The sequence below is a fragment of the Vanellus vanellus genome, assembly GCF_965231255.1.
Source record: "Vanellus vanellus genome assembly, chromosome: 6".
Lineage (NCBI taxonomy): Eukaryota > Metazoa > Chordata > Aves > Charadriiformes > Charadriidae > Vanellus > Vanellus vanellus.
In genome coordinates, this window is record NC_138911.1 from 2080258 (window position 1) to 2097451 (window position 17194).

The window sequence follows — 17194 nt, forward strand, 5'->3', positions numbered from 1 at the left end:
CTGAGAGGATAGCTTGCAAGAACTGAACTTTTTTGATTAATTGCTGTTAAGCTTAATACCTATATTTTACTTTTTACATCAGGTATATGCGAGTAAAATTTAGATTTTGAGTGTGCCAATGCAGACTTGCCAATGTCTTTGAACCGCAAACCAGGCCCTCAAAAATCACACTCTTTAGAAGGGAGATGAAATTTTGACTAAGCTACAACTTCTTTCTTCCAGGTACCACCTCTGTAATAATTTCTACAATGAAAGTTAAGATGCAGAGGATCAACCTATCAACAGTATCTGAATTTGTTCTCGTAGGCCTTTCTGATGCTCCTGAAGTCCGTTTTCTTCTCTTTGTGCTGTTTTTGATCATTTATTTGGCCACAATGGCAGGCAACATCACAATCCTTGTTGCCATTAGCACAGACACTCGTCTGCACAACCCCATGTACTTCTTCCTTGGCAACTTATCCTTACTGGATATCTTATGTCCTACTATCACTATGCCGAAGATGCTGGAGGCCTTGTTGCTTGAGAACAAAGTGATTTCATTCACTGGCTGCATGTTCCAGCTGTTCTTCCTCATTGATGTTGTAGGCACAGAGATTTTTCTCTTGGCTGTGATGGCGTATGACCGTTATGTTGCAATATGTCATCCGCTGCAGTACATGAACATTGTGAGTATGAAACTGTGCGCTCACCTAGCCATTGGCACCTGGGTAGTAGGATTTTTTAATTCTCTGTTGCACACATCTTTGATTTTCACACTCTCTTTTTGTGATTCTAATGAAGTTGATCAATATTACTGTGATATTCCGCCCATGTTGGCCCTCTCCTGCTCATCTACTTACAGTAGGGAGCTGGTAATTCTCACAGTTGCTGGTGTCCTTGGAAGCAGCGCCTTTGTGGTAACTCTGATCTCCTACATCTATATCCTGGTGGCTGTCCTGTACATGAAATCTTCTGAGAGCAGGCACAAAGCTTTCTCCACTTGTGGTTCTCACTTGACAGTTGTATGCCTTTTCTATGGGACCACCATTTGCACGTATGTACGGCCTTCCTCCACCTACTCACCTAATCAGGACAGGATAGTTTCCATGCTCTATGGAATCCTCACTCCCCTGCTAAACCCCACAATCTACAGTCTGAGGAACAAAGAAGTTAAATGTGCCCTAAGAAGAGTGATCAGCCAGGTAAGAACTGCTTTAAGAAGACAAGAACACCTTTCTCAGTCTCTGGCATCCTCTAGAGCCCCAGCAATTGGATAGGCACTGTGGTTTGTGACTGATCTTCTCTAACTTTAGCCATCTAAAAGCTAGATGCTGGAATCAAAACTCCTCCTCTGGGCTTCCTTTACAGTCAAGAGGCAGAGGTGTGCACCTCCAGAAGGCCAACTGAACAGCATGGTTTTAGGTCCTCACAGAAGAAGGTGACTTCAGCTGATAAGGTTTTTCTCCACTAGGCACAGAGGAAGATTAGAGGAGAGCCTCAGCCTTAGACACAAGCGTTGGACGCATATCATAGAGCGTGAATGCTGGGAATCAGTACTGTAGGCACACTTAGATATACATTCTTATGTACTAAAGCAGCTTATAGGACTGGTGCCTCTCATTGACCATGTTGCTCCTGCAGAAAACAAAAGCACATCCTTTGTGGGAGACTGACTGGAAGGAAGGCTCCTTTGCCATCATTTCAGGTCATCAGTCTGGGTATATATTCAACCAATGTGCCAAGAATCCAACTGCAACACCTCCAGTGCCACCAGGCACAATCTGGCCATAGCTTGTACCATGTATCTCAAAATATCTCAGGGTGCAAATTGACCCCTGTAAATTAGAGGTGTCAACTATGGTGATGTCTATACATTAGACCGCTTTCTCAGCCTCCTTTTATGGCCAGGGGGCCAAAGGGAGGCTTTGCGGTCCTGGGATTTGTGACAGTTACACAGGCACACTTTGGCTTTTCCTACTGTTGGCAGACTGAAGGAAGGTTTTCAGAGGGTGCTGTAGGTCTGTGCAAGTCTAACTAGGTGGAGTGCTTCATTCCAGGCAAAAAGTGATGGCATGGCTGACAAAAAAGTGGACATGGATGTGCCGAGAAGGGGAAGTGTCATGCAGACTCCTGTGTATTGTGGCTATAAATCTGTGTGTATATTTTGGCTACAAGTCTCTGTGCTGGGATGATAAACTCTCACAGCTTGAGATGGACCTCAGGCTGTGTTAAAGTGCTGTGGCATGTCATTCCAGCTGTTGTGCCTGATGCAAAATAACTGATGTGGCTTTGTTTGCGCACTACTCCTTCCTAAAACCAAATGTCAAAGATGTCTGTCCTAGTGGCCTTTTTTTTTGTAGTTGCTGTCTTGGTGTAAGGGATAAGCAAATGACTTTCCTGCAGGAACTCTTATCTTAGTAGTAACAAATGTACATGCTTAATATTAAACCAGTGGAAATTACTTAACTTCATCCATTCACAGCTGTTGGTCATGTTGACAACGGGTTCAAAAGTCACCTGTAATGACCAAACAGCTTTTCCCTAGGGTAATGCATTCTGGATTTTCTGGGATTTTCTTCTGTGGTGTGTTTGGTTTTGGTTTGTGTGTGTGTGTTTGTTTGTTTGTTTTTTTTTTTTTTTTTAAGTATTCTCACCAACTTAAGAAAATGCATGTAAGTCCATCCAAGATCACTTAAATTTTGAAGTTGGTAGCTGTAATGCTGCAGAGCTTCCCACAGAGGTCAGTGTCCTGACCTATGGTAAGAATGGGATTTGCTTCCCTAAACACAAGTTCTAACGGCCTGCAGGATGACCTGAGGTATCTTTCCTGGTCTGTAGTTCCTGTTCCATAAAAGGTACAGACTACCTAGAATTGTGTTTCATTTCCACCAACTAAATGAAAAGATCAGAAGTCCTCTACTGCCATGTAGGGACTATTTGCCTATCATGAGCAGAGCAACAGACATTTACACAGGCTTTCTTGTGATTCTTGAACTATGACAGTGGAAACCATTTTAAAGAAAAAAAGCCATTTCTTCCAAGGCCATCTGACAAATTGCAAGATGCGCATCACTGGTCAAAGTGACAGTCTCCACCTAATGCACACAGAAAACTCAGTATAGGCTGGAGCACCAATCTGCTTCTGGGGTCAGTTAACTGCTCTGCAGGGTCCCTCTTATCAATGCTTATAAATACTTAAAGGCAGGGTGCCAGGTATATTGGAACAGTCTCCTGTCACTGGGCACCAGTGACAGGACAAGAGGCAACAGGCACAAATTTGAGCATAGGAAGTTCCATCTAAACATGAGGAGGAACTTCTTTCCTGTGAGGGTGGCAGAGCACTGGCACAGCTGCCCAGAGAGGTGGGGGAGTCTCCCACTCCAGAGACATTCCAAACCCACCTGGACGCTGTTCTGTGTAACTGCTGGAGGTGCCCCTGCTCTGGCAGGGGGTGGGACTGGGTGACCTCCAGACATCCCTTCCAACCCTGACCAGTGTGTACCAGAAATTACTGCAGACAGTTATATAGGGATAGGGAAGGAGCAGCCATGGTCAGTTTCCTTGTAAAACTGAAGATTTTGGTGGTTAAACCTGGGACTATGAGATCAGACTTGCTTAGGAAGCATTTCCCTTTTACACCTTGCCAACTTTCCGAATGGTTGGTATTGTGTCTGTTGGCTAGGAGAGCTGCAGTCAGCCAGGAGAACCGGTCTGAGGGCTGTTGTGTGTTGTGTGGGTCAGCATTCATGTGGCCCACATGTATGTCTGGATGGAGTAGAGGACAGCCCAGCCCAGCAAAGATGACTTCAGAAGTGTAGATGTGAGACCATCTAGCTGTAGGATAAAAGGAGACTCTCCTAGCTACATAGCTGAGAAAGACACCCCACCCCACCCAGCCTGCACAGGTTTGGCCCTGAGCGGTAGTGGGGTAGAGGGGGTGGTCATGGCTGTGTTTGTCATGCCACAGCTGCACTGTCCAGAAGCCCATCTCCTGCATGGTGCCCTCTGCCTGGCAGCTGCCCCATTCCCAGCAGCCACCCACAGGCCAGTGGGTTTTGTCCCTGCTTCAACCTCTTGGCAGGGGTGGCTGGAGGCGCAGAGGGAAGATCCCTGTAGGCAGGGAAATGCCAAGAGCTGTGTGGCAGCTCCTAGGAGATGTTGGTGAAATAGATGCCCCTGAGGCTCTCTGAGAGTACCAGGTTGGGGTGAGCTGTCTGAGGGTCTGGAGTTACTTCTAGGATGGCGCAGGGGCTATGGGGAAACAGGGAAAGCCAAGGAGGGGAGAGATGGATTCATGTGGGAAAGAGAAGATGGCGATGAACCCCTGCCCCGGCGTGAAATGTTTCTGCTTTGCCACACAGACTTTTCACTGAATTCAGTGTGTCCTAACTGGATAGGCAAAGCAGGAGAAATGTGAGGTTCTGCTTTCCCACACTATCCTCCTAACCCACTCTTGAATGTTTTGGCAGACCTTTCTCTCATCCTGGAACAGAGGTGCAGGGAGTCAGGGAACCCTTCTGGTGTCTATTCCTCTTGGATTTTAGGAAAGACCTGCTGTGACTGGTGTTCCTGCTCTCAATTCAACCTTAATTCCTCTGTGTCAGAAGAGCTGAAGGGGGGTGGGGAAAACTATCCCAGTGTTCTTATAGTGCATTTTCAACCACAGGGTTCTTCCCTAGTGAAGAATTGTAAACAATTCAACGTAGTAGGTTGTATTTGTTCCTGTGGCATCATAAGACGTCATCTCTAATGTCATCCTTTTTGCTGGCGACTGGCTTCTATGTTGGTATCCTGAACTTTACCCTTGCCCTTAAGCTAAGCAGTGCAAATAATTCCTTTTCAACACAACCTTCCCTCCACCTAGGTCAGGGAGTTCACGGTTTAATTTCAACACTCCCTGAAACGCACCCATTGTTGAGCTCTTCTAGTACTTAATTACTTCATGGTCTCCAAGTAACACCTTGTTCTACTCCGTAATGGTAACAAGATGTCTCTATCCTGCTAGATCCTACCAAGGTAGTGTATGTGCTTCCACATATCAGATGGCAGAAACAGAGAGGTCTTCACCTTTTCCTATCTGGAAATTGGGCACAAAAATCCTCTGTCTCTTTAAAAATGAGATCCTTATGACTTAATTTAATATATTTGGGGTTAGTCATGAAATATCTCTCTCCTCTCTCTACTTGTTGGGTGTAAATTGTTTGGGATGTTGCTGGAATCCTCCATTCTTTTCAGAGTGACCCCTTTTGACATTAGGAGAAACACTGAAGGTTTCCTTGGCTGCGGAAGGATGTTTGGCATGTGTGGTATGGTCAGAAATACAAGCTTCAGGACTGCTGTCTTGATTTACATGCATCCCAGCTCCCATTTCTCACTGGATGAAGACAAAGTGGCTGCTGTGATATCCCGGGTGGTCCCCATACAGAACCCTCTGATCTACAGCCTGAGAAACAAGGAGGTGAAGGCTGCACTCAGGACACTGATGCACAGAAAGAAAACTCTGGAGTAGAGCAAAACCTTAACACAAGACAGAGCTTGACTGAAGGCCAGCTCCTCTCAGCGGCACAAACTAATTTTACTCTGCCTTTATGTTCTGTTTGCAGAAAAATTAATGTTGTCTTCTACTTAAAATAGTACGCCAGCCTCTCTAATGGAGCACCATGAGATGTAGCACCATCTGTATTCTTTCTCCTAAGGTGTGAGCCAGTGTTCAGGATTGGGAAGACATGGTATGATAGAAATCCATAGGAGAAGTGATAAGCAATTACAGAAGCAGGTTGTGCTCATGCAGGCAGTGACTGTAGAAAATGGCATGTTTCCATCAAATCCGTCAGGACAGGAGGACAAGGAATAGTTACACAAATGGTGACTATAATGCAAATTGCAGAAACAGGTTTGAATGTGTATGATTTGCACATAAGAGGGCCTCTGTTAGATGCACAACATGATGGCAGCAACCCCATGTTCCCCACTGCATGGCTTCTTCCAAGTCCTAGCACAGCTCCCTGCTCTTCCAAGGTAGCTGGAAGCACTTTGGGCAAAGCAGTTTCTCCTGCTTCTTGTCAGCACAGAGACAAATCACGTGCAACCAAGTCTTCTCAACTTGCAGAACCCTGTGTAGTTCCTGGGCAAAATGCTGGATGTGCTTTTCCTTACCTTCTCCATCATGTCCCATGGGAGCAGTCCCTACCTTATCACAGGCCCATGGTGGCCTATATGAAAACCCACATATGCTTCCAAAGCTGCTTGCTTTACTGGTGGTTCTCCACTTGTGATTGAGATCCTTAAATTACAAAAAAACTTGACTGAAATCCCCAGTAGGTCTTATTTTATGACATTGTTTTGCTCAAAAGCGGCATTTCCTGTTTTCATTATGGCTGTATTATTTTTTCCCCAGTGGTTGTTGCACTTAATTTGGGTCACTTTACACCCCAGTGTACTGACATATAATTAACTTTCCTCTGGAGAAAAAAATGGAAAAAAAGGAAGCGAAACAAAACAGCAGAGTAGTTAGTAATTGCTTCTTCTGGGTGTGAGACATCTCCAGAGACTTGTGGAACGCCAGGGACATTTCAAAGGCAAAAACTGTCTGTTATGGATCTTCAAGATAACAGAAGCTGGGCAAACTGGAGTGTCCCTTCCTTTCGTAGGACCTGAATAAATCCCAGTGCTCTCTTATGCCTGCAGGATGGCTCTTGTGTTGGAATAATACCTCAAACTAACATAAACTGTCAACTGAATTGCCGGAGTCTGAGTTTATCTAACGTTCACACCCAGCGTAGTGTGCCTCCTGCTCTTTTTCCACAACAGGTTTGTACCAATTTCCCAAGTCCTCAGGTACTCAACATCCCAACCCACCATTTCACACCATAATTTGAGTCATTGCAACTTGGGCCAATTTCTAATACTTATGTCTCTCGTTAGCTTAATTGAATGTGCCAGCAGGAACTGAGAGCGCCCTGGAAGAGGGTAATCAACCTTTCCAAGCTGAGGTGGAGACTGCATGTAAGACCAGCTAAACGTGTATACTCTTAGTCACATGGCCTAGCTTTAGGTAGTCCTGTGAGGAGCAGAGAGTTGGACTCGATGGTCCTGATGGGTCCATTCCAACTTTAGATATTTTATGGCTTTATGATTCTATGAAATCAGGATGTGTGGGCAAGAGGTCACTCAGCCTGTCCCTTCAACCCTCTGTAGAAGCGTGTCTACTAGTGATGGACATAGTCAGCCTCTCCTGCAATATACCCAAGAGATTATCCTATCCTAAAAAATAGGTTTCCATCAAATAGAATCCTTCTTGGGCATTTAGCAGTTATTTCTTCTCTTCAGAAACAGTAAAGACTTCTTTATTCCCCCTCTTTCTTCAGGTTCCTTTATGTACTTGGGAACTGTTATGTTTTTCTCCCTTTAACTTCTCTTCCACAGAAGTTTGCAGCCTTGTATCTTTATTCCTTTGCCTTTTGGCCAGATTTTCTAGATTTTGATCGTGGCTGTTGCTCTCCATGGTGGTCATCCTTCTGGATGCATTGTGCACAGCACCAGATACCACATTTCAGGCAAGGTATTGCTAGTACCAAGAAGATGGGCACCTTCTTCCTCTGAGAGCTGCAGCAGTAGCCATGCCCTGGTAGATCTCAGAGATAATCTTGCAGGGCTGGGGATTGTTTTTCTACAGAAACGGGACATAGGACTGGAAACATCTCTGAATCATCTTTAGTCCTTATCGGCAGCTCTACCAAATCCTTCTTTTCAGGAGCTAGTCCAGGAATTAGTTGCTTGCCATCTACTTTCTTACTGCATAGCTTGAATGGGGTTCCACCAGCGGAGGAGGCCCTCAGAAGCACTAAAGAGGATGCGTTGATTTTATAAGCAAGTGCTAAGGGAGATACAATATATCATCTGTATTGCTACAAGAGCTTATTTCCCGAGTGTGCATCCACCTTTAGTTACCATCACCTTCAAGAAATGGCCCCCTGCTGGAACCGGCTAGGAAAACAGCTGGCTCCCCTGGCTGCAACTGGTGAGTTAAAGGAATCCCCGAACTGGGCTGGTCTTGGGTGTTATGTCTCTGAAGGAAACAACTGTCTCTATTTTGCCCTCCAAGCTCTTCACACTTGAGTTACCATCACAGAACTGGACAAAATGTGGAGATCAGGATGCTGTAGCAAAAGCAGAGCTTGATCCTCATACAAATGAGAGCAGCTGTGAGCAGAGAGCATCAAGTAAGACCACCGCAAGCCCTCCTGCACAAGCCAGAGGAGCACAGGGATGCACAGCAGTAAGGCAAATCCAGGACTTGCGAGGAATGATCATCCTGTCTGGGCCTCTCCCGGCAGAGCCATCAGCTCCAGTGTCCAGTTGTGAAACCCATCACCATGAGCCATTGGGAGCAGCTCTCCAGATCAGGTGGGTCAGCTACGGAACCTGGAAAGTCCTGGCCAGAGTGATGGTCTGTACCAGCAACGGGAGCAGGGCTGCAGCCTTGGGAGCACATATGTCCAGGTGTCAACAACTGGGGAGACTGGGATCCAGGGGCAACTTCTGGGCAGACTGTGTGTCTGAGCCCAGCTGCTGGAGGATCTACCTTTTGCACACATACATATATTTTCTCACTAGTGGATTTCCATCCTGCTCTGCCAGAGGAGGGGAGCAGGATGAGGCCATCGGTGCTGTCTGTGTTAACGTGGGAGCTCTGAGTGTCTGTCTGTGATCTGTGTGGCCAGCCATGCATATATATACACACATAGATGTACATGTGTGTATGTGTGCTCTGCGTACATGCGTCTGCTGGGACCGCATCTTCAGCCTCAGCACTGGGTGGGCCCGGGGGCATGCAGCGGCCTCAGCCACACCTCTCTTGGGCTGTTGGATCACATGTGATGTATTTCCCTCTAACAATCTCAAAACCAGAAAAGCGAGACTATGATAGGAAATTGATTACTGTGTTTTGACTTGCTTTTTCTTTAACATATACCACTTCAACCAAAAAATGTAGTACAAACAAAAGTACATTTAACCGAACTGGCTATTGCAAAGATAAACACTGATTTCCCTAAACTGACCTGTTAATAAACAGTCACTGTAGTTTGTTCTCCAGAAACACAGGAAGAAAAAATTGTTCTGATTCAAATCCTTCCACAAAACCATATAGTTTTGTGCTTACTTTTTTTTTTCTTGCAACATTAAGTACATAAGTAGAATTGCTTATCCGCTGTACATGTATTATTTCTGATGTTTTCACAAATTCCCAAAACATAAACTTCAGAGAGAAATCCCTGCAGGATGCTCTTGGGGAAATCTCACTCTGTTTTCCAGGTGCCCTAGAGAGGCTATGATGATTTATCCCATGACCATGGGACCAATGGGACATCATTCTGGCTTCATAAAGACCAACAGAGCCTGTGTTTGGGCTTCAGCATCATAATTTCCGAGTGTGGGTCTGCAAATAACATGGGAGACCTTTGAAATGAGAGAGGGTGGGTGAATTTCTGATACAAAGTCATGCTGTATGGTTAGGTGCTGACTGTCCTCATGAATCTCTGTTAACAGCTAAATAATTTTGTGAGTAGGCAAAGTCTTCCATGAACACCTGCTCGATGATCCAACCTGCCTGTAGTTTCACTGGGATGGAGGAGAACTATGAAAAACTGCAGAAGCTCTGATGTAAGGTAGGAAAATTAAGGCTCTTGTTAAGAACCTAGTGATAAAAAATGCGGCAAAGATGCAAAACAAGAGGAGGAAAATGACAATGCACATTGAGTGCACATGGAATAACACTTTTACACATGAATTCACAAGGAAATTGAGTATCACAGTAGATAATAAACACAACAAATAAGGATTCTTAGTTTAGCACTGTATTTAGCACACAGCTGAAATTGAGGAACCGAGGGAAGCTTTAAATCATAATTGTTGGAAATACCTATTCAGGTGTCAATATCTTGCACTGATCACTATTCTCAAAATAACGGGGATCTCAAAAAGAGAATCCCTGGGTTCATCACACCTTGTTTCGATCAGAGGATATATGGAGAAATGGGGTTTTGTAGGTACCTGTAGGTAGCAGGACATGGTCATTGCTGCTGTAGTGGTCCAACCTGGACCAGTGCCTCACCACCCTCATAGTGAAAAATTTCTTCCTAATATCTGATCTAAATCTCCCTTCTTCCAGTTTTAAGCCATTCCCCCTTGTCCTATCACTACATGCCCTCATAAAAAGTCCTTTCCCAGCTCTCCTGTAGGCCCCATTTAGGTACTGGAAGGCCACTATGAGGTCTCCCCAGAGCCTTCTTTTCTCCAGTCTGAACAGCCCCAACTCTCTCGGCCTGTCCTCACAGCAGAGGTGCTCCAGCACCTCTAATGAGAGTTAAAGATATGTCTTAGTATACCGAAAGGGGGTTTGGAAGGTATAAAACTGTTTCAAGGAAGGTTGAATGATGAAAACTTCTTTACAGAGAAGTAATATATCATTCTGTAAAAATGCTGAGCTTATTCTCACTTGATTGATCACAGAAGTTTCTGTGTAGATATGTTTGAGAAGATCTGTGTTATTTAACTACAATTGGTTCTGGATTTTTAAATGAACGATAGGTATTTTAGAAGTCTGCTTGAGCAGTTGCACATTGGCTATGCAAAAGAGACCAAAATCCTGAACTGGAAAGGAAGTAATGGAGGGAAAATTCACCTTAAGATTTACCCACTTTGTCAATCTTTGGTCCAAATGTTAAAAGTGAAAGTGCCAGTCTTCAGAAGTTATGGTCTGCAAGGAGACAGCTGGGGTTGATCTCTCCCTTTCAGCATCTACAGCGCAAGTGTCAATGCCTGAACCAGGTCATCCTCAGGGGTATCCTCAGAGGGTGAGTTGTCTTATCCCAAGCAAAATAGTTCATAATAGGTCAGAAGAGCCAATTTTGTATGTTGCCTGGGAGGCTAGACAGCTCGTTTATAGCTGTGTATAGCGCGGTCATCCAAAGCAAGATGGATCTTACTTCTAACAGCCAAGGAATCAATGCCAGAAGGAAGGACTACACCTGGCCTGTGGAGAGATAAAAAGTTACCAGTTCCTAGACTAAAAAGCACTGTCACTGTCCCCCAGGATGTTAAATTCCAAGTTATGCTTTCACTTTGTGATGGGACCTTGTAGTAACTGTAGCTTTAAGATGTTTGAAATGAACTAGATGTTTGAAATACAGGAAAAATCGTCAGTGTGAACAAGGTTATGTGATTGCAACTGTGGACAGGACATTTATAAAATACTTCATGAGTAGTGTGCAGATATGGGACTTGAAACTGGAAGGGAATCACAGGTCAAAGGAGAGGTTGTGACGAACTTCTTTCTGTTAAAGACTTAAGGAAAAAAAAAAGACTTCTAAGAACTGTTGATATTTCTTCCAGGGATGGCACTGTCATGGCAAGAATAAAATTCTTACATTTTTCTCTTTTCTGTTTAAATTTGATGGCGTCAACTTTTTACATTGGTATTTATGAAGTGGAAATTGCATCAGGAATTTTTTCACCCTCTTCCCTCCACATCTCTCTGCAGTGATGTAAAAATGGCTGAAGAGAACTGCACTGAGGTGATCCGCTTCACCTTCTCGGGCCTCACAGAGCACCCACAACTGAAGCTCGTCCTCTTGACACTCTTCCTGGGCACTTATGTGCTGACGTTAGCGGGAAACCTCGGCCTGATCGCTCTGATCAGGGTCAGTCCCCAGCTTCACACCCCCATGTACTTTTTCCTTGGTAACTTGTCCTTCTTAGACATTTGCTACTCCTCCACCATCAGCCCCAAAATGCTGCTGGACCTTCCATCAAAAAACAAAGCCATTTCTTTTGCTGGCTGCCTCACGCAGTTTTATTTCTATGCTGTTTTTGCTACAGCTGAGATTTACCTGCTGGCTGCCATGGCCTATGACCGCTATGTGGCCATCTCCAAGCCCCTGCTCTATCATGTCATCATGTCTCCTGGCATCTGCATGAGTCTGGTCACTGCATCCTACCTTGCAGGGCTGCTGAATGCCATCGTGCACACAAGCGCCCTGCTCCGGCTGTCCTTCTGCGGTCCCCTGGTCATCAACAACTTCTACTGTGATGGGCCACCCCTGTTTGTTGTCGCCTCCACTGACGCGCATCTCAATGAGGGTTTAATGTTTGTGTTTGTGGGTTTCAACATGATGACCACCAACCTGCTCATCCTCACCTCCTACGCCTGCATCGTGGTGGCTGTGGGCAGGATGGGCTCTGCTGCAGGCAGGCGCAAAGCCTGCTCCACCTGCGCCTCCCACCTGGCAGCTGTCATCATTTTCTACGTGTCTGCCACTTTTAATTACATGCAACCCAGTTCATCGAACTCACTGGAAAGCAAGAAAATCGCATCCATCTTTTACACTATCGTAGTCCCTATGCTGAACCCTGTGATTTACAGCCTGAGAAACAAGGAGGTAAAGCATGCCCTGACCAGTTTTATCAGGAGGCAAATGTACTTCTGAAAGACAATCTCATGTTATATTATTTTCCTTTTGTCCTGCGTTGAAGGAGAATGTTTCGTGTAGGCCTCTGAGACTGTTGCTTCCAAAACCATTTGGTACCTCATATGTTAGGGTTGAAAAATTAATTACTCTGGTCTTAAACTGTGCCCTCTAACATAGCTACACTGGTCTTGTCTCTGGTACAAACTTCTTGCCCAGTTAATCTACCTCCCATGCTATAATGATGCTGCTGCTGTGCAAAACAAGTTTAAAAAGGAAGTCTATGGGACGGTGACAATCTGGATCTTCACATAGAATCAGAGCATGGCAGGAAGAAGAGTTTGGTTCTGTTCTCTTTATTCCTCCCCCAACAAGTATTTACACTCACTGAGAAGATCCCCCTGAGCCTTCTCTTCTTCAGGCTGAACTATCTGAGCTCACTCCTGGTATGAGATGTTCTAGTCCCCTTCCCTGGTCCTGCTCCAGCATGTCCTTGTGTCTCTTGCACTGAGAAGCTGTGAGCTGGACACAGCACCCCAGGTGTGGTCTCACTGACTTGACCCGCTGGCAATGCTTTCCTAATGCAGCCCAGGAGGCTTTCGACCACCTTTGCCACAAGGGCTGGCTCGTGGTCAGCATGGTGTCCCACTGGACACCCACGTCCTTCTCTGCCAAGCTGCTTTCCAGCTGGTTGTACTCCAGGCTTTACTGGTGCCGGGGGTTATTCCTCCTTGGCATTTCCCTTTGGTGAACTCCATGAGGTTCCTCTTGACCCATTTCTTCAGCCTTTCCAGGTGTCTCTGAAGGGCAGCACAGCCATTTGTGACACTCCTCCCAGTTCTGTATCATCTGGGACCTTGCTGAGCAGGTAGTAGCTGGAATTCCCATCAAAATATTTGCAGCTACTTAAAACCATCACTCTTTTTTTGGTTAACCAAAACTATTTGTTTCTATTTACTGGTTTTGTTAAGCAGTCTGACTGCAAACCGTATTTCCAGACTGCTCGGTGCATATGCTGAGTGAGCATGAATTTTAGTATGCAGTACTAAATGAAGAATAATTTAAAAGCCATGCTAAAATATAAAGTTTTATTGATTCTGAAAAAAAACTTATGTTATATATCGGAATATTTCTAGGCTGAATCATAAAATGTTGCACTAACTTACTTGGTGAATACCATTACCCTCCAGGATACTAACTGTACAACTTCATACCTTTTAACTGAATATACTCTTCTGTATATAAAGATCACATTAAATGACCCATTGAAATTCATTTTCTGAGCCTTTCCTTAAAGTAAACTTTCTTTTCTAGATCATATCAAGAGCCAGAGGTGCTTTTTCCATTTGCTTAGTTCAGTGCAGAATATGAAATAGCAATCAAGTACAAAACCTGGGGCTCTGAGCTGAAGTTAATGCTTTTTATTGCTCCCTGTGCATGGCTTTGTATATAGATATGCTGCATTTCATCATTGTTCAGCCTCTCCTCACACATGACACCCCTGAGAACACCTCAGGGTGAAGAAGACCCCTGCATTGTGCTTGGTGTTTCTCCATTCTCCCTGTGCTAATACAAGATATCTCCATGTCGCATCGAGGATCTCGCCCCATGCACCACCCAGCTGGTGATTCAGGCAAGTGCTCCATTCCAAGAGGTTGTCTAAGAGAAATAAGGTGCTAACGTCCCCTTCCCAAGTCTGAAGTGAGAGGTTATTAACTTCTTCAAGCCTGCTAAGAAGTTGGCCTGCATGAACAGTGAATTCACTAGGACTGATAGCCTTTTTCACAACATATAGTGGTTTTAATTATTCGATACCCTGTCAAAGTGAGTGGTTTTCCAGCAGCAGCATGTCTCAGGGAGATGCAAGGCTGCAACACAGCAGCAGACAGAGCTATGTTTTGACTTCTGCATGGGAAGGAGATGCAGGGTAAGTGTCGGGATGAGCCTTGGATGGCTGCAGATCAAGCTATGCTTTTACTCATAGAGCTGGCTGTGGAGGAGACCACCTCACAGACTTCAGCCCCTCAGGCAGAAGCAAACAACTGAGAACCACCAGCACAGTTAGCATCTGTGAATCGGGGTACTTCATATGGTTCAGGACCATGATGGCAACAATAGGTTGGTGGGCGTTGGTCTCTTCTCCCAAGTAACAAGTGATAGGACAAGAGGAAATGGCCTCAAGCTGCGCCAGGGGAGGTTTAGATTGGATATTAGGAAAAAAATCTTCACCAAAAGGGTTGTCAAGCATTGGAACAGGCTGCCCAGAGAAGTGGTGGAATCACCATCGCTGGAGGTATTTAAAAGATGGGTAGACATGGTGCCGAGGAACATGGTTTAGTGGTGGACTTGGCAGTGTTATGTTAATGGTTGGATTCAATCATCTTAAAGGTCCCTTCCAACCTAGACCATTCTATGATTCTATTAGGTTGTAGTGGCCCTGATCAGCCTCACCTGGTGTCTTCTTTCCCAGTCACATGCACACTCACCCCCTCACATGGACTAGGACCCTCCATTCAGGCATTCCCTGCGCTGCATTGTAGGTGTGTCTGGCTGCATCTGTCTCCTAGATGGACCTTGGACCTGTGCTGTAGATAGTTTTATTCCTAGATGGGAAAATGTACATATATTGTAGCTCGTCTCCAGCTACGTCTCCTTTTGCTTCTGACTGGATTCACTGGATGAACCCTGAATCTGGTTTAATATCTGCCATGGCTGTGGCTGTTGATGGACCCCTTGTGATGTCCCAAGCACTTGTTGCAAGGTGCTGAGTGACTTCTGCCAACCAGAAGCTGTTGGCCAGGGGCAGCTGCTCTCTCAGCTGCTGGTGGTGTGATGCACAGATCTGTTGTCCTTCAAACTCCAGTGGTAAATTCTCTACCGATGACTGTAAAGGTATATGCCAACCCAGAAACTCTCAACCACCAACTTCAGGTTGTGGAGTAGTTGTGATAAAGTAAACTGGTTTAGAAGTACTTTTTGCCTTTAACAAAGAAGAAAGTTTCCTTCTCCTCAGTGTCCGTGAAGTTGTTCCCCTGGGGCTTGTTAGGAAGAATAAGGTAAGTTTACTATGAGCTTTCTAAGAAGGTTTCAAGATCATTAGAGGTTTCTTCACAATGCCCAGAAGGGCTTGTTAAACTGATGACTCCTGGGTGGCTGGCCCCTAGGGGAGTTCCTTGTTTTGGGAAGGGGAGAAGTGTAAATTGTGATTGAAATAGAATTAACAACTTAGCTGATGTTGGAGTTCAGGCCTGCTGAGAGGCTTACAGTGGGTCATGCTATGACTATTGCCTCCACCTACTGCTGGACAAGGCCTCCTATTTGGTCTTGTTAAGATTTAAGAACTCTTGTTCTCCCTACATGTACAGTTCAAATGCATTTGTTTGCCTTGATCAGATACTTTATCTTTGCCTTATCTTCCATATCTTTCACTCAGGAGAAGAGTATTTTTTAAAAAATAAAGAGTCCTTTAGGTGTGGTAGGAGCCTGGGTCAGTCTAGAAGGTAGCTGGTGTCTGGCTACACGTCCCCTTTTCTGGCTTAAAGTGCACTAAATATCTTTGCATTTACCTTTATATTTACCTGCTAAAGGCTTCATCTATCCAAGGACTCACTCTATCCCAAGAGAGTCTGCAGGAGATGCAGACTTCTCCAGTACATAGCCCACCAGGTCCAAACTCAACTCGGGGCTCGCTCAGCTGACATAACTCAAGGCTAACTAATGTTTCTGGTATGTGGCTAGAGGGTCTTGGTCCAGGATGGTGCTGGAATATCTGTCAGCATAGCACATCTCTGCTGGGGCTGTGAGGAATGAGTTGTTCACCAAAGCGGCAATGCATCCTACCCCAGCCAGGACTCATGCCAGATGTCAGACCCCAACCTTTCCCCTGGCCACTCTCAAAGGCGACACGTAGCAGTAGTGGTAGACATTGGTATGTGACCTTCCCCCACGGGACAGTGATCTGCCCAAAAACGCAAGCAAGGAGTTTGTCCTCATATGTTTTATATCTCACGTGGCGTAAGAGTAAGGGAGTAGTTGAAGATTCAACGCTAAATAAGCTTTCTCCTTTCCCTGCCCTTGCTAGGAAGGCCAGAGCCACAGCTGGGGCCACGTGTCCTGTTGTGAGCCGTGGGAGAGCACATATCTGGCTCTCTGAGGTGGGTTTCTGGGCACAGACCCACAAGTGCCACCTCCAGATGTTGGTGGCTGATAGCAGCATAAAGAGCCAGGGCTGAAACTATCCCTTCGTTTGGTCCTTCCCTGCACTGGAAGGGTGTAAGGACACTTCTGGTGTGTAGGATACCGACTAATGAGTGAACTTTTGTTCACTAATTGCATTTTCCACACTTCAACCTCCAGGCAGGGTCAGGACACACCAATCGCCATCAAAACACCTTTCTAGTCACTGCTGTGATCTTCCTTAGGCAGGGACAAGAAGTACCAATCTTGCTCCAAAAAAATCTTCCTCTACTTTTTGGCGGGACTCTGCTTTCTGCTAGCTCACAGAGGAAACCACACCAGCACAAACCCTGCCTCTTAAGGTTGGTTGTTTTGTGTTGGCAAACATTAAAGAATGGATGTATGCCACGAAATTACAATTCCAAATTTGTGTATCTGGAACAATTGTTATTTTTTTGGTGCGTTGTTAAACCTCAGTCATGCTGGGTGGGGTGGGGAGAGAGTGTTTGCATACCTGTAAAGTTACAGCTATACTCCCAGCTATAAAAGCTGAAGTTCAACTCTGGTTGTCT

At 45.2% G+C, this 17194-nt stretch overlaps 2 protein-coding genes across 2 annotated transcripts; both read left to right on the forward strand.

The window, feature by feature from the left end:
• Window positions 1–260: 260 nt before the first annotated feature.
• On the forward strand, window positions 261–1256 carry LOC309673300 (olfactory receptor 1f45-like; the record flags this gene model as incomplete). The annotated part of the gene is made up of 1 exon (XM_082485041.1): window positions 261–1256. The coding sequence occupies one exon, from the start codon at window positions 261–263 to the stop codon at window positions 1254–1256; it is 996 nt and encodes a 331-aa protein (XP_082341167.1).
• A 10275-nt stretch (window positions 1257–11531) lies between these two features.
• Window positions 11532–12467, forward strand: LOC309673301 (olfactory receptor 5J3-like; the record flags this gene model as incomplete). The annotated part of the gene is made up of 1 exon (XM_082485042.1): window positions 11532–12467. One exon carries the CDS (start codon window positions 11532–11534, stop codon window positions 12465–12467), a length of 936 nt encoding a protein of 311 aa, XP_082341168.1.
• Window positions 12468–17194: the final 4727 nt, after the last annotated feature.